Source organism: Pygocentrus nattereri, chromosome 29 (genome assembly GCF_015220715.1).
Source record: "Pygocentrus nattereri isolate fPygNat1 chromosome 29, fPygNat1.pri, whole genome shotgun sequence".
NCBI lineage: Eukaryota > Metazoa > Chordata > Actinopteri > Characiformes > Serrasalmidae > Pygocentrus > Pygocentrus nattereri.
This window is the reverse complement of record NC_051239.1, coordinates 15,700,429-15,726,502: the sequence shown is the minus strand read 5'-3', so window position 1 is coordinate 15,726,502 and position 26,074 is coordinate 15,700,429. Positions and strand designations below refer to the sequence as shown.

At 39.2% G+C, this 26,074-nt stretch overlaps 1 protein-coding gene across 2 annotated transcripts; it reads left to right on the top strand.

The window, feature by feature from the left end:
- Positions 1-1,418: 1,418 nt before the first annotated feature.
- On the top strand, positions 1,419-20,501 carry LOC108432104 (interleukin-17 receptor C). 2 transcript variants are annotated; one of them, XM_017705711.2, is made up of 17 exons: positions 1,419-1,801; positions 4,710-4,725; positions 6,630-6,725; positions 6,873-6,970; positions 10,504-10,599; positions 10,737-10,842; positions 12,263-12,423; positions 12,566-12,634; positions 12,768-12,834; positions 14,952-15,130; positions 16,178-16,225; positions 16,329-16,374; positions 16,616-16,770; positions 17,822-17,890; positions 18,175-18,226; positions 19,021-19,128; positions 19,357-20,501. In XM_017705711.2, exons 1-17 carry the CDS (start codon positions 1,694-1,696, stop codon positions 20,235-20,237), a joined length of 2,355 nt encoding a protein of 784 aa, XP_017561200.1. In that variant the 5' UTR covers positions 1,419-1,693; the 3' UTR covers positions 20,238-20,501. The 2 variants fall into 2 exon arrangements, with proteins under 2 accessions (XP_017561200.1, XP_017561201.1); XM_017705712.2 differs by lacking the exon at positions 1,419-1,801 and adding an exon at positions 1,815-3,268.
- Positions 20,502-26,074: the final 5,573 nt, after the last annotated feature.

Here is a 26,074-nt window from a genome sequence, read left to right as displayed (position 1 = left end):
TGGTAGTTTCCAATAGTCACTAACGCTATTTTGTGTTTTCTTAATGGGTTGATATCGCAGTGTAAACAGCTCTGATGTTTTAACAGCTGTTCTGAGACTACGGATGCATTTGATGGGATCTAAAGGTGTTATACGGGAAACACCTGATCTCTAATGAAACCTATTAAGCCAATCCTATTAGGAAGCAAAACCATTAGCTTTTAATCCTAATAGTTCTAAGGATCTGTACTCAGTAGGGAAAGCAGTCACATACCAAAATAGTTTGTTTACTTTACAGGGCAGGACAAAAACACTCTTTACTTTCAATGTACGTTAGATAAGATATTCTATCAGAAGCAAATTTGGAGCACTTCTATTGGTCCAATCACTTACTACTGAGCCCTGCCGGTGACAACCTGATAATTAAGTCATGGCCACAACTTAATAAGGTGTGGGAGCAAGATCCTGATGCATGGCCACGACTTAGTAAGGCATGGTAACGTTCCCACGCCTTACCAAGTCATGGTCATGACTCAATTATCTCATTCCCACTCCTTCCTAAGTTCATTCCTAAGGTCATGCATTAATTTTATGTATATGGGATGGGAAGGAGCCCTGCTGACGACATACCATATAAATAATAATAATGTGTGGCTGCGCCGTGTTAACGTATGGGAATGGGACCCTTATGCGTGGCCATGACTTAGTAAGGTGTGGGAACGAGATAATTAACTTGTGGCCGTGACTTAGGCCCAATCCCATTGCACCCCTTGCCCCTACCACTTGGCCCTTATCCATGTGTTTTGCATGTTCACGTCTAGGGGCAGGGTGGCCCGATTTCTGATGAGACAGAGGGGTAGGACGAAGTGTTCGGGCTACATGGCCCTCCAAATGAAGCTTTTCAGAGACTCACTCCACTTTCCCGTTCCACCTTAAATAGTCCAGCAGTGTTGACGCCAAAGTGCCAGAATGTAACTGCTGCACTATTTAAGGTGGAACGGGAAAATCTGAACAAGAAGCTGGCGGATGTCTGACTGCAGCTTCATATCACTGAGGAATTAGTGGTGGGTGATAATAAATACTGTCCAATAACCCTGAACTGAAGTCCAGTGGCGAGGAGCCGAACGCGTCCCTGCTGTTAGCGCTGACGTCTTGCCGGGTCGCCTACAGAGCGGCGCTAGAGGCTGGTAATGAAGCAATGGCTTTTAATTTGAGGGTTGTCCATTCCCTGGGGCAAGATTTCAGCCACTACCCCAATGTGACGCTTGAAAACAAGGGGTAGGGGGTAAAAAGAAGAAATGGGATCGGGCCTTAGTATGGCGTGGGAACGAGATCAAGCCTTATCAAGCTGTGTCCAAGGCTTAATTATCTTGCTCCCATGCTTTACTAAGTCGTGGCCACGCATTACGATGATTGAGTCGGTATGTCCCCGGCAGGGCTCCGTACCTGGCGAGAGAAGGATGAAGCTCGGCCGAAGGTCGGCCGAAGCTCTGCGAGTGAGAGACGGGGACCTGTTCTCTGAGGCTCCGGCTGAGGGGCGGTCCTCCGGTCTCGACTGTCCCCACCTCTCCACCTGAGGGCGGGTGACGGCGCGACACCTCCAGCGGGGCGACACGAAGACCTCAGAGCTGTCTCCGCGCCCACCTCGACGGCGCTCTCTAATGTCTTCTCGCACGGTCCGTCGCTGAAAGCGGCGCTGAGGTAACCGGGGCCAATGCGCGCGCCGCCGCTGTTCGCGCGTGTAGTGCTCGCGCTCCACTCTTGGCAGCTTTTGGCTGCTTTTGAGGAGATCACGAAAAAAAACGTCCTGAGGCTGAAAGAGGTAAGAACGCGGTTTAAAACGCTAGCAGCCCACTTTCACTTCCACGCGAGCACCATGTGTGCGGAACGGCCGCTCCTTACTCCTCGTGCCCGTTCTGGACCTTCACGTGTGGTTCCCAGCTCGCCTTTGGGCTCATTCCGTTCGGTTCTGCTGGTTCAGCGGCCGGACCGCTTCGCTTCCACCTTTCCGTTAGGCTCTCTCCAGCTTTAGCGCTTTCATTTAGCCCAGCGGGATCGAATCGCAGCAGCGCGGCGTCTAACGACCTGGAAGGGGAATTCCACCCACTTTTCAGAAATTTCCCACAGTCGAGCCGTTAAGGTGTAAACTCAGTCACTCAGATGTGAACCTGTGCAGTGAAACGCTTTAAAACGTGGTTCTTTAGTAAAAAGAATGGTTTATTTAGAACCGTGTGTTCTAGATGGAACCACATGCTTAGGCAGGTGATCGTTTGCAGGGTGAAAGTCTTGAAATGTGCAGCATTGTTTATGAGTTAATATCTAAAGACTCATTTCACCGCACAGAGAACCGTTTAAGCATGGATTGTTCTAACCCATGGTTCTAAACAGAACCATTCCGTTCTCCAAAGAACCCTGGAAGAGTGTGGGAACTAGAGGCCACGGTGTTTACATTGCAAGTTCAGCCTGTAAAGCCTCCAGCACGTTTCTGAGTTGTTCTGTGCTGCTGATGGTAGAACAGTGGCACATCTGAGAAAATGAGCTTTCTTTGGAGACTATTTTGCCTCCTAGCGCCCTGCATGTACCCCTGTTAAAACGTTTTAGGTCAAAACCTTACATCAGAGTGTAGTGTAGTGTAACAGGGGGTACATGCAGGGCGTTTGGTAGATTTAAGAGGCGTTGCATTCTTCAGACGTCTGGTTCCTATCACCAGCATGGAAAACAATTCTGACTTAGTAAGTTTCTCTTGTTTCCCTGCAGTGTTTCACATCAGACCACTCGGTCTTCGTTTACGTCCTTGCCTTTGGATTATACATCATTTTGAAACGTCTGTGGAATTCCTCTTTAAGTTCCCGTGCTGATAACACTAAATTTACTAAGACATTTCTAAAAGGAAACTCAGTGCTTTGGCTTACTGACTTGATGCTTCATCACTCCTCCCCAAAGCTGGTTTTTGGAAGCTGCTTTGAGCCCCGTCGTTATTTCGTTGAAATGACGAGACTTCGCATTGAGGATGGTTTCATACGACTGTCCCCACCTCTGGTGACCAGTCTGTGTAACATTTGCTGACCTACAGGGCCTTCAGGAAAATGCTTAACAGGACTAACATTAGTTTGGTGCAGTGCTGGGCAAAGGCCGTCTGGGTGAAGTTTAACAGAAGCTTAAAAACAGCAGAAAGAAAGTTGTGTAATTAACCACTGCATTTGATAAAGACCGGCATGCTGACTGATTAACACCAAGTGGGTAGAGAAGCTTGTGAATCCCTGAAAACTGCAATACAGACCAGCAAAATGTATGTAATGCAATCTGTTCAGGAATCACAGCAGATTTAAGACCATGACCCTCAGACATGGTCATTAGACAGTAAGAGCTTGCGTGTTATGATGGGTGAAATGCATTTGTTCTAGTCAGTAGAGCAGGCGATTGATAGCTGTATAGTATTGATAGTGCTGTGTAGTAAAGTTGATGATTTTGGGATTTTTTTCAACTTCATTATTTTCAGTAAGTGCCGTCAAGTAGGGCTGGGCGATGTGACGGTGTTTATCATTATCGTGATAAATTCCCCTTTTAGAGCAGATCGTTTACAGAAACGCTTCCCAGCTGCATGTTTCATTACAACGAGAGCATAAACGGTCATATTTAACTGGATTTCTGCACCGCAGTTTATAAAACGATGATTACAAGTAATCACATTGTAGTTTCTGACCGTGCTGTTGAAATGTGGCACTAGCATCATTTCATGTGTTGTGATGATATGATCATGATATCTTTGATTGTATCCTCCCGTGTTACAACTGACTGTCCTCTTCCTCTTTACCTTTAACTGTTCCGCTGCTGTAGGAGCGAAACCTTGTATCTCCGTTTTTGTTGATTTTCAGTTTGTGAAAGAGTTTGAAAGTATCTGTGGCCCTTTACATTGTCTATAGATTTCATGATGAACAAAGCAAAAGAAACAGCCCAAAGTCACCTGGGAAAACATCTGGTTCCATTGACTTATATTAAAAGTAAAATAGGTTTTTTCCTTCTCCTGTAAAGTTGCCGTTTCAGAGATACAAAGATTGGTTCTGACAGCAGCGATGTGTTAGCTAGAACCCATTAACCCTTTTGTAGATGTGAGATTTTGCTACAGCAGCAATAATATGTACAGTATGTGAACCTATTTGATGCTTATGTACTTATATCATCAGTAACCTTAAAAGTTCCTGGGTCTTTTTCTCTAAAGCTTCCTTCAAATTTTTTTGGGACAATTTCCGTATAGGTAACTTTACTTTTACTCAAGTGTGAGTGTAATGGTCTTTAAAGAACACTGCTCATAGCGTGCTGCAGGCAGCGTAAGCAAGTTGACATTGTGAAAATAAGCGAAGGACAGAGTGGAAAGTTCAGGTGCTGTTTTAGACCCTTTTAAAATTTCCCCTGCCCTGGTTTTTGATCTCTGGTCTCATGTCATGTTTGTTTTTATGCCGCTTTCCCCCCTTACTCACAGCGGAAAAACTTAGTTATAACACTTGCACCCACGCATATTACAAATATTCATCCTGCATGTAAATAAAACTGCTTTTACAGTTAAATAGTGAAAAAAAACTAAAAGCCAGCTGATTTACTCACTGACCCACTGAAAAATCAGGTTTTCTTTACAGCTAAAATTTGTATTGATTTTAAAAAAATCTGACATTCTGCTGTTTGTTGTTCTCTCTTGCACATTTTTCATTTTCTTGCTGTCTTTCCCTTTTCAGGAGCGATCTGACATTGGTAAGTAATCCTGCTTTCACTGGCTGATTAAACACATACACACATGCTCCTTCTGACACTGTTTTGGTGTAGGACTGACCGTTTGCTGAGAACATTCCTGTTCTGATGCCCAGGGAATAACTGTTTAATGCAGTTACAGATCTAAATAATGATGGTTGTACATGGGGCCAGTAATAAGGAGTAACTTATTCCAAAAGCTTCAGATAGAATAAAACACTCCACCAGAAAAATGTTAAGTCTCAAAGTGTCACAAATGTGTTGCAAATACAAACCGTGACAGTAAAACGAAACTTCATGTTCTCTCATTCTGATATAAATGGATTATTCATTTTGCTGATATATGTTTGTTGCTGGAATCACTCGTTTGCTTTTGAAACCTTTCTTTTTCTTCTAACTTTTGGCATTTTTACCAGGGAGTGGGTTTTAGAAGAGGACGTTCACCTGTACTCTGTACTGGTCAGCTGATTTGGAGTGGCAGGTCTTCTGAACATGTAGCCGCTCTGTGTGAACCAGCCATGGGCTTATCTGACGTTATGAGCAGTGTTTTTCATATTCCAGTGTAATGTTTGGTTTCCTGTGTCAAACACAAGAAGTATGATCTAGTGCTAACCAGGCCACCCCTATGGCCAAATATCTTTACCGTGTTGATGCAAAAACAGTGATTTGAAGCAGCAGACCTCTGTAAACAAGCAGGCTTGTTCCAGATCGGTTCCACAGATGGATTCTGTGGTAGAAAGGAAAAAAGACTGACAAACCGGCACATTCGTAACTCCCAGAATGAAATGGTCAACCACGGCATGTCAACTTCATTCCCTTTGTAGTTTCTCAGGCAGCATTAACTCATAGCTCTGGTATTTTCTACTCTTTAATGTGTTTATGCCAGTGCTACGTTATTACCCTTGAACCACAGTAACCCTACAGATTTAATGATTTTCTGATACGGTTGAAATATATATATATATATAAGTGGCACCGGACGCTGAGCATGTGTTACAGTAATACATATGACAAACAATGCTCATGATTTTGGACAGGCCAACACAATCCTCTGTAGACTCAGAACAACGTACTCCATATCTGAGGCTTATCACTCTCAGAGAGGTCGTGGTTGCATGTTCAGAAGACCTATCACACTAAAACAGTTGACCGGTAGAGGTGAGTGCCTTCTAGGACCCCTGAAAGTGCCAAAAGTTAGAAGCAAAAGAAAGATTTCAAAAAGCAAAAAAATATGTCAGCAAATAGAAAAAATGGAAAGCATAGATGAGAAAATGAGGAATACATGTATATCAAAATAAGTGAAAATCTGAGTAATCTTTTTGAAAAATTACATTTAATTATCATTATTTGTCTTTGCAACACATTTCAGGTGCTTTGGTACTTCACAGTTTGCCTCTGGATTTAATGTTTTTTATTTGAAACTTGCTGCACAAACTTAACTCCATACATTACATTTTCTTATAGAAATGTCACATATCGTTGTTGTTGTTGTTGTTGTGTAAAAACCTTCCGGGTCCTATTTTTATTTATATATTTGGAAAAATCTCGTCATCCTTTGCTTTATATTAAAATTTCATAATTAACATAAAATGATCCAACATTCCATGAAGTTAAGAATGCCTTTTTCTTTCTCCTTTAAAGTTACCATTTTGGAGATTAAATATTTGACAAGTCTAAAAAACTAAAGAACTGTTTATTCAAATCATTTTTAATAATAAATGTAACTATTTTTGAACACTGTCGTATTATATTTTGATGCAGTCCTATAAAAGACATAGGCTGTGATTTACAGTGATTTTACCACTGTTATGGGGTGTTGTCAAGGAATGTAATACAGTACACTGCAGTAGAACATTACAACGTCTTCTTCAAGTGTTTTTCCATGTTTTTTTTATATGTTCTCATAGATGAGAAGCAGAACTTGCCCCAGATGATACTCTCGACAGTTCTAGACTACAGTGGGGCTGTGTGTGTGCGTGTGCGTCTACGCGTGGAGCCGCTGTGTAAGCAACTACAATTATATGAATTTACATGTGAACAAACATATCACTGATAATGATAAATGAAGTTGGTATTTTCATCACTGAACCAACCTCCCATGTCTTTCTCTGTCTGTCTTTCTCTCTTCTCTGTCTTTTCTCTCTTTGTAGTAGCCAATACAAGCCTACAGATTGAGTCCACTGAATTGGATGCTAGGAATTCCCATGCTATCTTGGTCTGGAGGAGTCATGAAAACAGCACTGTTCGGGTACGTCTTTGGCATGTTTATGCAGGATGTTGACATTAATTAACAATCTAGGCTCCTAAAATTGCTCCTTAGAAATTCTGTGCCCCATTTCTGTCTCATGTACATTGAGACCCTTATATTCTCATTATGAGATGTGGACATGTAAAATTCATAGTCTGTAAACTATGTGTACTGTATATGTCGCGATTGGCACCTCCCATTCCTCCATGTGCTTTTGTTTTGGTCTTGGCCATGTGCTTTCTTTGTTTTGATTCTTCAATGTCCTGCCCCCTTGTTTCTTGACTCAGCCCTTGATTGCTCTCACCTGTGTTATCCACCTGTGTATCATTAAGCCTCGTTGTTTCCTTGTATTTAAGCCCTGTGTTTTACCCTGTTAATTTGCTGGTCTTTGGTCTTTGTATGGTATTGTTTAGTGTTTGTTCTTCTGGTCTCCGTTATATTTCATAGTCTCTGTTATTGTGTTTAGTCTGTGTTTCTTTTGCTTATGTCTATCCCTCGTTCTATCCGTGTTGGCTGTCTGACAATGGACTGTCTTGACCGTGAGAATGGATTTGGCCCTAGTGAATCTCGCTAATCTTAGAATGCATGCGTCCACCTCATCATCGCTCCCTGGCGTTACAGTATTCTATAACTAATAAACTCATTTAGAAGAAAACGAGTATTTAAATTATAGTTACCTTTAAAATTTGTTAGAATACTTTTAGTAATATAGTACGTAAAGACTGATAAATCAATGTGATCAGTTATTAATCTCAGTGATACTGAGCTCTGCTAAAGCCTGAGTAGACTGATAAATCAATGTGATCAGTTATTAATCTCAGGGCTACTGAGCTCTGCTAAAGCCTGAGTAGACTGATAAATCAATGTGATCAGTTATTAATCTCAGGGCTACTGAGCTCTGCTAAAGCCTGAGTAGACTGATAAATCAATGTGATCAGTTATTAATCTCAGTGTTACTGAGCTCTGCTAAAGCCTGAGTAGACTGATAAATCAATGTAATGATCGGTTATTAATCTCAGGGCTACTGAGCTCTGCTAAAGCCTGAGTAGACTGATAAATAAACGTGATGATCAGTTATTAATCTCAGTGATACTGAGCTCTGCCAAAGCCTGAGTAGACTGATAAATCAATGTGATCAGTTATTAATCTCAGGGCTACTGAGCTCTGCTAAAGCCTGAGTAGACTGATAAATCAATGTGATCAGTTATTAATCTCAGTGTTACTGAGCTCTGCTAAAGCCTGAGTAGACTGATAAATCAATGTGATCAGTTATTAATCTCAGGGCTACTGAGCTCTGCTAAAGCCTGAGTAGACTGATAAATCAATGTGATCAGTTATTAATCTCAGTGTTACTGAGCTCTGCTAAAGCCTGAGTAGACTGATAAATCAATGTGATCAGTTATTAATCTCAGGGCTACTGAGCTCTGCTAAAGCCTGAGTAGACTGATAAATCAATGTGATCAGTTATTAATCTCAGTGTTACTGAGCTCTGCTAAAGCCTGAGTAGACTGATAAATCAATGTAATGATCGGTTATTAATCTCAGGGCTACTGAGCTCTGCCAAAGCCTGAGTAGACTGATAAATCAATGTGATCAGTTTTTAATCTCAGTGATACTGAGCTCTGCTAAAGCCTGAGTAGACTGATAAATAAACGTGATGATCAGTTATTAATCTCAGTGTTACTGAGCTCTGCTAAAGCCTGAGTAGACTGATAAATCAATGTGATCAGTTATTAATCTCAGTGATACTGAGCTCTGCCAAAGCCTGAGTAGACTGATAAATCAATGTGATCAGTTATTAATCTCAGTGTTACTGAGCTCTGCTAAAGCCTGAGTAGACTGATAAATCAATGTGATGATCAGTTATTAATGTCAGTGTTACTGAGCTCTGCTAAAGCCTGAGTAGACTGATAAATCAATGTGATCAGTTATTAATCTCAGTGTTACTAAACTCTTTGGAGGAATGATTTAACTCAACAGTCTCATCATTAGTGGACATAGTCATGGGAGAAAAGCATAGTATTGTTGTTTTGGACTCCTAGAAAACCTGCAAAGTTATGAAAGATAAATCGTCCAAAATACAGTACTGGAAAACTACTGGAAAAGCTTTTTGTGTGATGTGTACTGATGTGTCAAGCATCAGGCCTGTAACACTGCCCGTGAAGATCCGATGCAGTACCTCTCCGCTTTTCCCCTCATTTCAGATGTGGACTTTTTGCAAATATGATCTGCCACCTGACCGCAGCATTAGTTAATTTATCACGGGACCAGTGACCCCACTGATGTGTTTCACATGACTTTGTGTTTTCTTATTTGTGGGATCTAGTAGTCTGTGCATCATGTTGTTAAGTTTAGGCTAGATAGACTTTTAGCTAGTAACAGATTAAATATCAGATGCAATGGCTGGATAAGCGTATGGTGAGATGTCATCACTGCATGAACTGAAGAAATTTAACATTGGCGTTGAAAAGCCATATGAAGAAGAAAAAAAAATGATATTGATATTATTTTGGTGTGGATATTCAGCACTGGAATACTTAACCTTTAATACTTAAATTCTTTTTTTTTTGTTTTTGGTGCTGGATAAGTCATGAAAAGTCCTGGAATGTGATGCCATTAACTGAAAATCACATAGCTACCCACTTTATGGTCAATTTTGCAAGTTTTTGTTATTGGGATGTGGTGAATTATGGGAGGCATGGTGGCACAATGGGTGGTGTTGTCATCTCGCAGCAAAAAGGGCTTGGGTTAGATTCCAGCGTCCTTTCTGTGCGGTGTTTGCAGAGTCTCCCTGTGTCTGCTTGTGAATTGACGTTTGCTTAGTTAATGAGGCACCGATGGGGAATCATGCTGAGAATGTTGTAACTTCATTCATAAATGAGTGAAATTTCATGAAAATCATAGAATTACATGAAAAAAAACTGTCCAGCAGTAACAGCGAGGAACAGTGTGAATTAAATAAAAATGACAACAGTAGAGTTTTTCCCGTGTGCCATCTCAGTATGAATGTGTATAATATCTGTATGTATTCTAAATGTATTCTGAATACATTACTTTTCATGTAATTGTAGTGGAATACGTTAATGCATTTAGCACGATGTATTCACTGTTCAGCCACCACTCCCTTTTCAAAGTATTCTGCTCAACACTAAGGGAGGGCAGTATGATGATGGCATGTTTATCATGATGAATTATGTCATGATACACTTTAATATACAAAAGACTCATTATAGAGAGCTTATAAACAAAACAATCACAACTACATAATCTGAAGAATAAGAAACAGCTGATTGGATGTCAGCACGTTTATTTTTACCAGTTGTTTGACTTTTCCTGCTCCTTCTGAAATGGTTTATATTTGCAGTGTCATTGTTCTCATAGTACTCATAATTTTAAAAATGTTATATTTATTATATTTTTAAACGCCATTACTGTTTTTGGGGTGCATTTTGTTTCAAATCAGTACTCAGAAAATGGTATATTGTAATACACGTCATTAAAATGTAATGTACTGACTCTTTCTCTTGTTGCAGTGGAGACGGTTGCCTAAAGGCCACAATAGGAGAGTTAAAGTTGACCCATGCTGTTTCACGAATAACGAACATCTGGATCTGCGAAAAACACTTGTGGTATGAAAGTCTTTAAAATCATGAACTGGAGTTTGTGAGTGGCATTTCAGTTGGTTAGAATTCTGTGTGGGGTTATTCTGCTTGTACTTCCAATTAAGTGTTGGTGTATTCTTTCATGTTACTCTCCTGCCCTCTAGTGGGAGATGCAGTTTGACTGTTTTAAGGCTCAGGTTGATCGTGCAGTTCGTGTGTCTGTGCATGACGTCAACCGTACTCTCTCCGAGGCCTTCTACGCTCCTACAGGTAACTCATCATCAGCTTCTGTCTCTACCTTTTTCTTTATTTGTCTTTGCACAGAATATTGTCATGAATCAAAACACTTCAGGATTTTTTGGGTTTTGAATTATTTTAGAAATAAGTAATTTATTTATTCAGTATAAATTTCTTTTATATTCCTACTTACTCTGTCTATAAGTGATATTTATTCATTTTTATAAGCAGAACCAGGGCTGTCAAAGTGAACATGTTTATAATCCATTAAAGTAAGAAATTATTAGTAGTATTAATTTTTAATATTATTAACACCTTTTTCTAGTTCACACATTTTCCTTGAACCTTGTAGTAAATGTAAATGGTAAACGGTAAATTCAGCTTTAAATGGGAATTTCACATTTTAAAAAATATCATAATAAGATCATTAAATAATTCATAAGAGTGTAAACACAGAAAGCTGTTACATGAAAAGGTTACAGATACGCTGCCTGATTCATTCATGGATGAGAGATGCATGCAGGGCTAAAATTTTACCATCATCATCATTACGTATAAAAACTCAGAAGACACATGGTCACGGGTCATTTTGAATAATAAATAAAATGGTTATATTTGTGTTGTAGACATTGTGACCTCTGGTTCCTATTATCACAGTCATATAGAAATATGAGCCAGTAAGTTTCTATACAATAAACTATTTCAGATAAAACTACTCTGAATATGTTATTTTACATCTCAAAGATTGAAGTAAAAGTGCAGACATTTTATAAAAGTGGTGGAAATGGCTTTACCTGGATTACACAGATTACACTGGAAAGCGCTTGTGTATAAATCAATAAGCAGCAAACTAACAAAAGCAACAGCAAAATGAGTTCTCCTTGAGAGCCTCCACTATAACTAGAATACATATAACTAGAGCCAAAAGAGAACACGAGGGATACAATCACGTCAAAACCATTAACTGTATGTCATCACTGTTGGAACAAAAACTTGAATCTCCAAATTGCTGATTTTACAGGAGATTGAAAACATTAACTAATAATATCGGTTAAAAATGTTTAGGGTAATTTTGGAGCATTTCTGTTGGTTCATTCATTAGTGTAAATGTCAGCTGGTGTTTTCAAATAAAAAAAAAAAAAACAAACTCTTCATTCACAATGAAAATATTAGACACATTCTGATTAAGCTTGTTTTGTCCAATATATCTATAACAAAATACAGTGTTTTTTTTGTTAAATGGACAAAGTCTGGCTTCAGTGTCAAATTTGAAAAAATAAGCCGCTTCTCCGTCAGGGTGGAAAAATAAATATATATGCAAATAACACAAATGAATGCATTGTGTAAACACAAGAATAATACATTAAAAATCATTTTTTAATACATTAAAAATCAAAGTTTTTTTTGCTTCCATGATTAAGATGCTTGTTTTTTTTTACATTTTGTCTACCAGTACATCACAGCTATTTAAGAGATGCAGTGCCCAGATATGATGTAAGAGAGGATACCTCGGCGAAACTTTTCACGGTTAACATGGATGCAGGCCAAGAACTGTTCGCCAGGCTGTGCTATAAAAACTTAGCACCAGAGTGCAAAGGCAACACATCATCAAGGGTGAATATGTGTGTAGTAAATATGTCACGCAGCAATTAGACAACAAAGTTTGTACAGTCTTTTCAGTAGAGGCCATAGAAGCTTGACTTTCTCTTTCGTTTGGATAAAAAGTTTATGATGAACGTTTTCTTTATTGTTCCAGATTAATACAGATCTTGATCCGGTAGTCACTTTCAGCATCCCTCACCTGGTACCCTGTATCTGTGTGCAGGTAAGATGTCACTTTAAACCTAGATGAAAATTACAAAACCTATCAACGACCCTCATACACCCATCACTGTGTAATAAACAAAAACATGACCCTTTTTAAAACCATTAATATGAAAAATGTTTTCTATTCAAAGCTATATTACACTGGAGTTGATGCCAGGAGAGACACAACCTGTCCATTTAAAGACAAAAGACTTCCAGGTGACTTGAAATGCATGTGTGTGCGTGTGAGACTGTTAGGACTGCACAATATAGTGTTTGTTAATCATTTATAGGTGTCAACCTTTAGAGACAATATACCTTCTATTCACAGTCACTAAACTGTATGAATTCAAATGCATGTACAGTACATTTCTACCATCAAAAAGCAGAAGCAGAAGTTTACCCTGTTTTTTTTTCTGTGAATCATACTAATTACTTCATACAGAATCAGGAATGTGCTTTTTACTGTATTTGACAGTTAATTGCTTAAAATCTCAGGCTTATTACATACTAAAACGTACTGTACAGTAGCTTCAGGAACTTCAAGTGCAAACTGGCTGAGCTATTCTCAGGTTATAGAAGTGTGTAATAAAATGATGGTCATTTAAATAATTAAACTGCTAAATAGTGGCTCATAGATACATAATCAAAGGCAGCGAGAGAGAGAGTCAAAGAGAAAGACTGAAAGAGCGTCAGGGTGTGATGCTCTGATGTCTTTCTCACATCAACATCTGTTTTGTCCATGTGTCTGCACAATACCTACAATTGGCAACAGATCTATTTTAAATGGTACACTGGCTGAGCTGACACCTATAGCCATTATTACAATACTGGCCTTTGCAGTTCTGCTATCACAGAAGACTGCAGTATGCAAATGAGAAGTCTAACCAATTGCTGAAGGTTTAATTGAACATTGTGAGCATCCTAACCAAGCAAAGATGTTTCTGTGGGTGTTTTGAATGAATCAAGGCATTCGCAGAGTGCACCAAACATAAATAAATTTGGTCAAAAACAATGCAGATTAATATTTAACTACATCATATCAAGGGTTTGCAAGTGACCTTTTCTTGTTATCGTTTTTTTGTTTATTGCAAGTTGTATTGCAGTATGTAGCAGTTTGTTGATGCATGGTCATTTGTCCATATCGTGCCGTCCTGGTGTATGTGTGTGTTTATCTGCTCATCTTTATGATACACCCAGTAACAAATGAACCACTACTGCATTCTTTCATACTTCTCTTTATCTCTTGTCCTCATCCTGCGCTGTAAAAATATCTGTTAAATAGTCAGTTCAGCTTCATTTTAATTCAGCCCAGCCCTGCACAGCTCCCAAGTTTCTCTGTTTAGTGAAAAGGTCTCCTTTAAAAAAACCTTTGTGACATCTTATTCTTATTTGGTTAGTCCACTTTAGATGCTTTGTAGATGCTTAATTTGCTTTCAAGTTACAATGAATATCACCAAAATGACCAGATTTTTCTTTTTACTCTATAAATAGCTCCAATGCCTAACCCTAACCTCAACCTAATCCCAAAATCTGAACCCAATCCTTACCCCAGTCAAAATCCTAACCCTAACCCCACCACTGTTTCAACAGATAGCTTGTTAAAAATCTGAACATCTGTGGCTAATCTGTAGGGGACTACAGTGGACTATCCAAATAAAGTGAGCCCAAAAACTCCCACAGAACTGCATCTCAGTTAAGTCAACAAAACAGTGGATGCTGAACCTAATAAATAAACAGTGAATGATTCCTTATTAACTGAAACTGCTTGCATGTTTCAAAAAATTTGTACTCCTTTCTCCCCCCTCCAGTTCACTCCCATCCACCTACTAAAACTCCTATTAAAAACCAGTGCCCCCAGCCTGGCAGAGAGTGTGGGTGGGTGGTGGATATGTGTACAAGAAAGACTGAAATGGGGAATAAACTCAGAGCACATACTTGTGCTTAAAATGCTGTTATCTGCATATAAATCATTTACATATAACAAAGAGTTGTGTTACCAGGCTAGAGGTGCTGAGTGATAGGGGCAGTTGGAACTTGTGGGTGGGAGTTGGCAATGGCAAAACTATGGGGGGTGCCAGCACTTTCAGACAACCACATTTAGTTTTTTTCGCCCTTTTGAGTAAACTCAACTTAAACTGTATTTTGTAGGCCCAACTTAGATGCAGTACTGCTAGTGTAAGTTTTGAAAGCACCTTTACAACTACACTAAGTTGAGAAAGTAAAAAAAAAGGTTGTCCTGACTGACCTGATTTTTAAATGATAGATTTCACTAAACTGCTAAATATACCTAAGTGTATTTTGATGTTGATTTATGAGCCCACTGTATCCCACAGGAGGTGGAGATATCTTGTCCAGCAGCTCTCTGAAGCTCTATGGTAGCTCTGTTCTTGAATGGAAGCCTCTATGTCCCTCTGACCCATCAACACCTGCAGTGTCTCTGTGCTGGCAACATCATAAAAACCACTCACAGTGCTTTCCTGTCCAAAACTCCACACTGCATGACAGAGACTGGGTGAGTACCAATGCTGGAGGGGGTAATCAGGGGAGTTGGTAGCCTTGGTCTCAAGCTAATGTATACTCATGTATTTAAGCAAAAGAACGCTCAGACAAATTTAGTAAGAATGGAATTTGATTGGCCATAATGCAATGACAGCAAGTGCAAATCAAATTATTATGCTCTCCGCCTCATTTCCTCAGCCCTTCAATTACTGCTTAGCAACCATTGCTATCTGCCATTGCCTCAAGCCAGTTCGTTCAGCTCGTTATCATCGGGCCAGTTTATGAACTTGAACCTCCACACAGAAGATGTAGCTGGGGACTTTTAAATTGTATTATGTTAGTAATATTCTGTTTCATACAGTATGTCGTTTCCATCCGTCCAAAGCCAAAAACAAATACACACACACACACACACACACACACACACACGTCTTCTAAGCCGCTTCTCCTTCTGGGTCACTGGTGTCTATCCCAGCGGTCATCAGGCAGAAGGCAGAATACACCCTAGACAGGTCACCAGTCCATCGCAGGGCAGACAGACAGACATACATATTCACTCACACCTAGGGGCAATGTGCCATGTCCAACTGGCCTGACTGCATGTCTTTGGACTGTGGGGGAAAATCTGAATACCTGGAGGAAACCCACACAGACACAGGGAGAACATGCAGACTCCACACAGAGAGGACCCTGTTCCCGGGGAATCAAACCCAGGCCTTACTTGCTGTGATTGTTTTCTCGTATTTTGTACAGTGCTTTTTTACCCTTCTGCAGAATGGCAGAATTTTATTCAGATTGCATGTTTGGTCTCCTTCTACAAACTAAAATTGTGCTGTCAGATTATGTGCATGGGTTGCAGATTAGACACGTGGCGGCATTTTCAATGGGTTACTGTAGCTTGGTGGTGTTTACTGCTACAGTGGAATATGAATATGACTTTTGCATTTATAGTGATGATTGTAAAATTGAAGCCGATGTTGATTTTGTGCTTGGAGCCATTTTCTAAATAAAACTGTGGCTTAACAAATAACCTTAGGATTATTTGCATGTTTTCCTAAAGAAATACAACGTGACTGCAGTGGACAAGCATGCTCACATGTGTGTGAAGGTGAGAAATCATACTAACTGAGTGTGCCCAATTGTATTTTTGGCATTTTAACCAGGTGTTGTTGGTAGTTTTTACATCTTGTGATTTTCTGTCTTTGTTCTAGTTTTCTCTGAATGACAGCCAGCGTGTGTTTTGCCCCTTCAGCTCAGGTAAAAACATCTGCTTTAACATTTCAGACCTCAAAGGGCACGGCTCTGCTAAATGACGGATTTGTTTTGCAGTGATCTCATAAACTTGCACAAATGATAAATTGTCATTTTGCTCTCTCTCTCTCTCTCTCTCTCTCTCTCTCTCTCTCTCTCTCTCTCTCTCTCTCTCTCTCTCTCTCTCTCTCTCTCTCTCTCTCTCTCTCTCTCTCTCTCTCTCTCTCTCTCTCTCTCTCTCCCCCAGGTGTTTTCTCTGAATGGGATGTGACTGTGGTCACTGGATCTCAACGTCTGCATGTGCGACTGTCCTCCAGTATCACAGCATCCTTCTCTGCCCAACTGTGTGTAGAGGAGGAGGGAGAGTATGTGGCAAAAGGAAATGTTCACTCAGTTCACATGGTTAGTAATTATGTACTGTTTAAAACCAATTCATTCTGCTTGTGATTTTTTTTAAAGACAGAACACAGTAGATATAGTAGCTTTTAGTACACGCTTATTTCAGTGATGATTATCACAACACACTATCACAGGGGTCAGCAACACGCGGCTCTTTTACAGCCGTGTTACGGCTCCTCAGGAGAATTATATTCTTAGGTATCCTCATTTTGTGGTAAAAAAAAAAAAAACTCTGCTGATGGTTCTATCACACTTTTAACAATAAATGGTCTTAAACGCTGGAGTTTAATGTGTAACTACTTATTCACTCTTTGACCCTGAAGGTTGGCGCGCAGATTACTGGCCACACAGAGAACAATCTCGCCTAGCTAGTAGCTAATGAAAAGGCAAAGAGAAAGATCAGCATCAATAATTTGGAAACAAATGGGCTTATTTGCATTTATCATCACTCCAGCTGGTGTCCTGATACATTTAATGTGCAACGAGAACCTGACAAACATTAAAAAGTCGCAAAGCTGAAGTCAGCTACTCGTTCGCCAGCTTCTTAAAGCAGAGCAAAGTCTGCATTTTCATTATGTTATGTATCGCTGTTGTCAGAAGAAAACCTCGTGTCTCCGAAACGGTGACTTTACAGGAGAAGGAAAAAAACTTCTCTACTTTCAATGGAAGTCAATGGAACCAGAATTTTTTCCAAGTCATTTTGTGTCGTTTCTTTTGATCCATTCTTCATGAAATTTACATACAACGTAAAGGACAACAGGGATTTTCAAATGATGTTAAAACCTCAAAAACGACAAAAAAGGAGATATAAGGTTTTCTTCCTACAACAGCAACATATTTACAGACAAGATGGTGAAATGTTACTTCAGTAAAATGGCCAGTGGCTCTCATGGTTTGATTTGTGTTGAATCTTGACAGAATGGCTCTTCTAAACATTTGGGTTGCTGACCCTGTGCACTAATGGTATCGTAATTGTGTAACAAAAACAATAAGTGCCGTACAGGCAGTTATTAGGTCTTTAGTACATTTGGGCATTTCTTTCTGTCTTCTACAGGAAGAAGGCACTGAAGAGGTGGAGCTGAGCCTTCCCCTTAACTTTTTCATCCCAGCATTGTGTGTGCAGGTGAAACAAAACTCGTCTTATGAGCTTTCAAGTTTGTCAAGAGTTTTTCAGAGTTTTAGGAAGAAAACCAGTAAAGAGTGAATTAGAATAATCAATGCAAAGGCACAGAGTAGCTTTTCAGTATCTATATGTATAACATTCAGGAAAGAGGCAAAGATGGGTAGTTATTGCAGAAGTAGAGAAAAGCAGGTTTAGGAAGTGACGTGATCTGGGTGAAGGTGTTGAGTTAAGAAGGTATAAGCATGATTTTGACTGGCCTAGTGAATTTGTCTTTGTCTGTCTAGGTGTGGCGCTCTGAGCCGTTTCTGCATGGAAAGAGAATCATTTGCCCTGACTGTAAGTGCTAACATTGAAAATTATGCATGCTTTGCATCATGTAAGCCACCCTCCCAGTTAAATAATGTTTTATTGATTTTCTAAGTGTAAAAAAGTTTATTTGCAAAGATCAAACCTGAGTTATCCAGTTTTTTTTTTGTTTGCAGGTTAAAAAGTTTTTAGTCTTTAGTTTTTATTTCATTTCAGTTTTATTTTTAGTGTTATGATGTATGCTGTGATAGATGGTAATTAATAAGGGTACATTAAAATGAACAGTAGACTGAGCTCAGCTCAGGTCCAGCTTTCCTTAAAGACAGCCAGACACAAAAGCAATCCACTTCTTAACACTCTGTCGTGCACTGAAAAAAACAAAAAGTAAAAGATTTTTTTTTGCATTTTGCAGTGCACCTTATAGTTTTGGTTTAGTTTTTGTGTTTTTATTTTGTTACGTTTAACAAGCACATTTTTTTGTTTTAGCTAGTGCTTAGTTTTCATTTTATTAACAGTTGTAGTTAACTATAATAAATCAGGAACAAACAAATATGACATGTTTCTGCAAAAAAAAAAATCTAATTATTTGCTGAGTTTAATCAACTGAAAAAAGTTTTGTACAGGGCACAATTTATTTATTTTTTTCCATTGTGTTGAATTTGGCAAAAAAGCAGCAATTGTGCACTGAAATGTGCAGAAGTGTGTTCTCTGCAGAGGAGGTGTTAAATTGTTCTCGCTTAGAAAAGCAGCAAAACATTATATTTGACCAGGGGTGCCCAAACTTTTGTGTCCAAACGTAAATACTCATTATATCACTGTCTCAGATACTCACAGGAGATGGGGTCTTGTTATTGCCTTTTCACTGGCCTTCCTGATTACTCTAACAGCTGTGGGGTTCCTCACCTACATTTTCATCAAAAAGAAGACATCAGGTTAGTAACAGAAACTATAAGAAATCACATGTTTATTTGCTTCCTTTCCTTTTTGCTTTATTCATTTGTACTTTTTCCTGTATTAAACCCAAGGCTACCAAATTGCTACATTTGGAATTGTGTACAGAAAAAAAATGATAATAGCAAAAATAAAAATGTTTAAAAATATTTAAAAAGCACATAAATCCTTCTAAAAATAGCAATAATCTTTTTTCCCTCTTGCATCAGTGTGGCGCTGTGCAGAGAGAAAGCCTGTGTTGCTGGTGTCCTCCTCAGATGATGCGGTCCATGTGGCAGCCGTCTGCGCTCTGGCCTCCGGACTACAGGAGGAGCTGCATACGGACGTGCGCTTGGCGCAGTGGGCACACTGCAGCACGCATGCATCCCTGGCCCAGCTTGGACCCGCACCCTGGCTCTATGGTCAGTGCCAGGAGGTGCAGCAGGCAGGAGGTGTGGTGCTACTGGCCTGGAGCCTGGAAGCCCAGCAGGCATTTCTCCAATGGAGGGAGAGTGGAGGAAAGAAGGAGAGGGAAAACAGTTGGTGGAGGGGAAAAATAAGTGATGAAGAGAAGGATACAGTATGGAGCAATGAACAACATAAAGATAAGCAGAAGGAAGGATGGATGGAGAGAGCATCGTCTGTCACAGACCCAGTGTTTAATGCCACCCTCTCAAGTCTGTGGTCGGGGCTACACAGTGAACGCTGTGGCCAAGGATTTGGATTGGTTTGCTTCCAGGACCTTGGTGGCAGCCGCCATATTCCAAAGGAGCTAAGGGGAGTCCGGCGATACTGCCTGCCCCGGGACCTCTCCAGCCTGATACACGAATTGGACCTGAAGGAAAGCAGCCCTGGAGGTGGGGATAAAAAAGCGTCCAGAGGCTGGTGCTGTTGGCCCCGCTTTTTCTCCAAAGCCCTGTCTTTCTGGCTGTCACACAGACTTGCTCAGAGACTGGAGGCATGGCTACCTCAGAAAAAACAAGACAGAGAAAAGTCCAAGCTTATTTTGAAGCTGTCACATAAACCTCATGGTAAACTTAAGAAGAAGAAGAAGAAGTTGAAAAAGAAAGGAGAGAAGAAGAGAAAGGGACCCGTCACTGTGCACTCGTAAAAAGAAAAGCATGGTGACTGAAAAAGAGCCAGGATCAATTCTGCATTCATGGAAAAGTGATGGTCATGAAAGTAAATGAAACTGTTTCAGATTCATAATGCAGCAGCCAAGTAATTACCATAAACATAGTGTTATTATGCGTTTTTATTCTTCCTTTTTGTATACCTCTACCTGTGGCCTGAAACATTCGCAAAGATTTCGCAAAAAAAAAAAAAGGTTCTGCACTTTTGCACTTAGATCCAGATAAAAGCATCTGCCAAAGGCTGTAAATATGAAAGCAATGTGAATAAAAAGGGGTGGGCAATATCATATCATTGTAAATTAAATCATAATATTGTGCATATCATAAGTACATAAAGTACACTGACTAACTGCATGTTTCATTACAAAAAGAACATAATTAGTTCTTTTTAAATGGATTTAGTGCAGTACAGGATATGAAACATCAAAGAATTATGTATTCATAGTTTCTGATAATATTTTCAAATGTGGAGCTGCTGGTTCTTTTTAGTTTAAACTTATCAAAACTCAAAAAACAAATATTATTATGCATGTCATATTTTGTGAGAGTGACTCCAAGTATAATATATAATTCTTTTGCCATATCACCCACCCTGTGCTATTTAAAACCCCAATTCCAAAACAGTTTGAACGCTGTGCAGTTTGTAAATAAAAATAATAATAAGGTGATACGCAAATCATGTGAACAATATTTTTAAAAATACTGAAAAGACAACATATCAAATATTGAAACTGAGAAATTTTATTGTTTTTTGAAAACTATACGCCCATTTAAATTTGATGCCAGCAACACGTTCCAAAAAGGTTGGGACGGGTGCATGTTTACCACTGTGTTTCATCACCTCTTCTTTTAACAACAGTCTGTAAGTGTTTGGGGACTGAGGAGATGGGCTGCTGTAGTGTGAAAGGGAAATGTTTTCTCATACTTGTTTGATAAAGGAGCTGCTTAACAGTACGGGGTCTCTTGTTATATATTTTCATTTTATAAGGCGCCAAATGTAATCAGTGGGTGACACTCTGCACTGTTTAGTACCAGTTAGTACCTGGACATTTTTGATAAAGAACCTTGCTGTTTTAATACATGCAGAATGTGGTTTGACATTGTCTTGCTGAAATAAAAAAGGCCTTCCCTGAAAAAGACATCATCTGGCTGTGCACGTCACAGATGCCATGTGTACTAATGTCCCCTGTACCCTCATGAATATTGGCTTCTGAACTGTGCACTGATAACAAGCTGGGTGGTCTTTAACCCAGAGGACTCGGTGTCCATGATTTCCAAAAAGAATTTCAAATATTGATTTGTCAGACCACAGGACACTTTTCCATTTCTCCTCAGTTCATTTTAAAAGAGCTCGGGCCCAGAGAAGGTGGCAGCATTTCTGGATCCTGTTTATATTTGGTTTCTTCTTTGTGTTTTACAGTTTAACTTGCATTTGTGGATGCAGTGATTAATTGTTTTCAAAGACTGTGTTTTTCAGAAGTGTTCATGAGCCTGTTGAGTGATTTCCACTACAGAATCATATCTGTTTTTAAATCATGCCAGCCAGTATTACTTTTCGGCCTTGTCCCTCGCATACACAGATTTCTCCAGATTCTCTGAATCTTTTAATGCTATTATGTAGCATAGATGATGAAAAGCAAAGGTTCTTTGCTATTTTCCGTTGAGAAACATTCTTGAATCGTGGCACTATTTGCTCACACAGTCTATCACAGAGTGGTGAACTCCTCATCTTTACTTCTGAAAGCCTCTCTGGGGTGCTCTTTTCATACACCATCATGTTACTGACCTGTTGCCAATTGACCACCAGGTGTTTGTTTAGCATTCCACTTTACCAGCCTTTTGTTGCCCCGCCCCACCTTTTGGAATGTGTTGTTGGCATCCAATTCAAAATCGGCAAATATTTTTCAAAAAACAATAAAATTTCTCAGTTAGAACATTTGGTTTGTTGTCTTTGTAATATTTTCAATCAAGTATAGGGTTTAAATTATTTGTACATCATCGCATTTAGTTATATGTACAGTTTTCACAGCATCCCAACTTTTTTGGAAATGGTGTATTTACTATTAGATATACCTGACTGTAATTGACTGTTGGTGCACTTTGTAGATATACAGCTCATCTTTTTTTGTTAAGTCATCTTCTACCCCAGAGGTACCCAAACCAAGAAGACAAAACAATATATAAATTAGGAATGTAGGAACGTTTTAAGGTTTTTAAAAAATATGACTAAAATAGATCACCATTAAAATAAGTAATATCAGAATCAAATAACTGTACATACAGGATTGTGCAAAGGTCTTTGGCACCTAAACACATTATTTGAAAATCTAAATATTGTAAAAAATGAAAAAACAAGCAGATGCCTAAGACTTTTGCGCAGTTCTGTATGTATGTGTTCTCTCATTGAGTGAGGACTTGTGGTTAGAATGAAGTCATGGTGGGAGAAAGCAGTCCTTATGGACCACCACCTGCTGGCCACACTATGGGCTGCCCTGCTCTAGCATTCGTCAGTTTGTAACCACAGAACCACTTTGCTGGATACTTCTGCTTGACTATTCCCAACCCAGCAGTGACACTGAACTCTGTGAAGAAAAGCACTGTTGTACTAAGAATGGTGTACCACACAAATATGTGGACTGCGGTGGTCCTACAGTGATCCCTTTCCATTGAAAGAGGGTGACTGATTAATTGTACAGCAAAGGCAACTAGGTACAAAGTGCACTTATATGTTTCTGATAAAATGGCCAATGGGCAGGTACAAGGCTGTAGTACCTAACAACTGGCCACTGATTTTTATGATGATTTCAAACATTATTTTACCCAAATGCAGATTAACTTGCTCAATTGAAGTTGGTGGATACAGCTGAACTCAGAAACAGAGTTTTGGCCTTACTCCATCAACCTACTGTATGAAGACTGACTGAAGACCAGGTGGCTGGGTAGCATTACTCATAACTGTCCATACTTGAACCACCAACCTTCTGGTTCTAAAATACACTGTTTGAAGATCAACGCATACAGACATTGTGTCTGGACAATATCGATGCATCTTCGTTCGTGACTTACTGCTCATTTGTATAATGTTTTCACAAAAAACAAAACATTGTAAACGGTTTTCAATGCAGGCAGCGCTTCCTTGTTCTGTGTTGAACAACCGACATGTCTTATTTCAGTTCTTTGTGTGTGTAAAAAGCCACCTGCAGTTATGTGGCATGAGCGTATGCTGTTTGCTGAATATTGTATTGCACATGTCGTTTGTAAATACAATCTTTAGTGGCATTGCCTTTACTTTTATATCAGCCGCGTGTTATTTATGCAGCAGTATAAGAAGCCAAGCCTGTCAGAAGGTTTACAAAATGGTTGTCTAATTTATTCTTAACAGTTTTCATTCATTTGTGGGTAGACTAAAGCAACACTATACTGCTAAATCCTATCAAACCTTTAAAACTGCTTAAAGTATGCAAAAACCAAGAACAGACAAAAATGCACCATACCTGTCAAATTAGTCCTAATAGAAAAATGGATATGGCAAATGGGAACCCTGTAGAATTAGATGAAAACCATGAGCCAACCCACCAGTCCCCCCAACTCTGTACCCTGAACTCAATAATAATCACAGACTGTCATCAGAAATCTGTGTATATGAATTTGTTCTAAATGCTGTGGATTTATATTAGCCTGCAGTTTGCATTCAAATATTTTGTAAGTTATAATGATGCGAGTGTTTCTCATTACTATCAGTCAGTGACGTGATATTAAGTCATAAATTTGAGATGTTGAGTCGTAATTATGAGATACTCAGTCATAATTATGACAGACGTGGTTATTGTGAGATACTACTTCCTGATGATGGTATACCGAGTCCATCCATCCATCCATCCATTTTCTGAGCCGCTTCTCCGTCATGGTCGCGGGGGGGTGCTGGAGCCTATCCCAGCAGTCTTCGGGCGGAAGGCAGGATACACCCTGGACAGGTCGCCAGTGGTATACCGAGTAATAAGTTGTAATTATGAGACAAGTATATACAGCGCCAAGTCATATTAATGACATAGTGTATCAGTATTAGGAGATGCTGAGTAGTAATTGTGAGACTAGGCTGTGATTTTTGAAGTCAATGCTTTACAAAATGTCCCTTGCTCCCGTAGATTTGACTTCACTGTGGGTTAAACTTAGCGCAGCATTTAGGGGGATTTTCTATTGTGTATGTACAAAGTTTAAACGACGGCTGATTTTGCTTTGCATCCATTTTGGTCGGCTTTTTAAATATCAGTTTGTAGAAATAGGTCTCTTGTTTTTGTGAGGTGACTGTATTGCTCCATAACAACAACAGATTTTTGTGAAACGGACTTTTTTTAAGAATGTGTGAACTTCGTGAAAGGGTCAAATTTGCTCTTAGGGGGACCAAAATGCATTTTTGGGACACGTTTCTGGCAAAATGATCTATGTTCAAATATTGAGCTACTACAATAGTATAATTAGTCATAGAAGCGTTTGGCAGGAGGTATTATTCACTGTCAGAGAGTGAAATGATCAGACACCAACCTTTCCAAGGCAATGGAAGATTCACATGTTGGAGATAAAGCAGATAAAAAGTGAGTAAATAAATGAATGAATTTGCCTGTATTACAGCGTCTGTCCTTATCTGGGACTCTTGTCTGGGAAGACAGAGACAGTAGCTCATCTGTTGCTGCACAGTTTGTGCTGTTTATCCTCTTGTTCATCATCCATGGTCACAGGATGCTGCCCCCAGAATATGTTTGGAGCCAGCTGTGTTATCCATGTTTACTAAAGGACCATCACATTGATCTACTGTGGAGACTTGTTAAGGCGCCAGAAGCAGTTGGAATAATGAGCGTAGCATCAGATTTTACAGATATTTGGCTGACAGCTTCTGATAACAGGGCACTCCTCACATGGTTCAGGTGTTATTCATAAGGCTCATTTTACTCCAGCCTGCAGGCAAATAAGATACTGTGCACAATAGATTCTCTAACAAGAATTACCCAAAACAGGCTAAAGTCTTTCTGTTCTAAATATCATTAAAGGATGTTTAGAATATCCAGTGTGTTTCTCATTATAGTTTTACTGTTTATTTTGTGCATCTTAAGTCAAATGTGCCATGTTAAATGTATTAAGGAGTCATAAAGCATCTGTTATTATTTTATATGTTAATTTGACATAAATATTCTTATTTAGGAAGAATTATGAAAGCAATAGAATTGGACAAATATAAGGTCAAATAGGCCTACACTGAACTTCTAACAGTAAGTTAACAGAACAAGAATTTGTAATAAATTATGCATTTTAAGCTCAATTTAAAATAACATCAACTTATAACACTGCATCTTATAACTAATAGTTTTTAGAGTTTACACACAACTTTCTAGTTTAGTTAGAAATTCTCCTAACTCACATTTGCACCTAAGGTAAACACCTTTAAGAAAGATTTAGGAAAGAAAATCGTTCCGTTTAGAACCACGATTTCTATAAGGAACCAATGTCATGCTTAGATGATTCTTTGCATGGTGAAATCGTTCTTCAGGTTGAAGAATATCGCTGTTCTTGGAAGAAAACCTTGTGTCTCTGAAATGGTAACTTTACAGAAGAAGGAAAACTCCTGCTTTACTTTCAATGTAAATCAATGGAACCAGACTTTTTTACCAAGTAATTTTTTGCCATTTCCTTTGATCTATTCATCATGAAATTTATACACAATGTACAGGGCCACGGGTATTTACAAATTATGTCAAAAACTGAAAAACGGTAAAATTGGCAGCATATACAGCAGCAACATGCTGTATATGGTTCTACACCA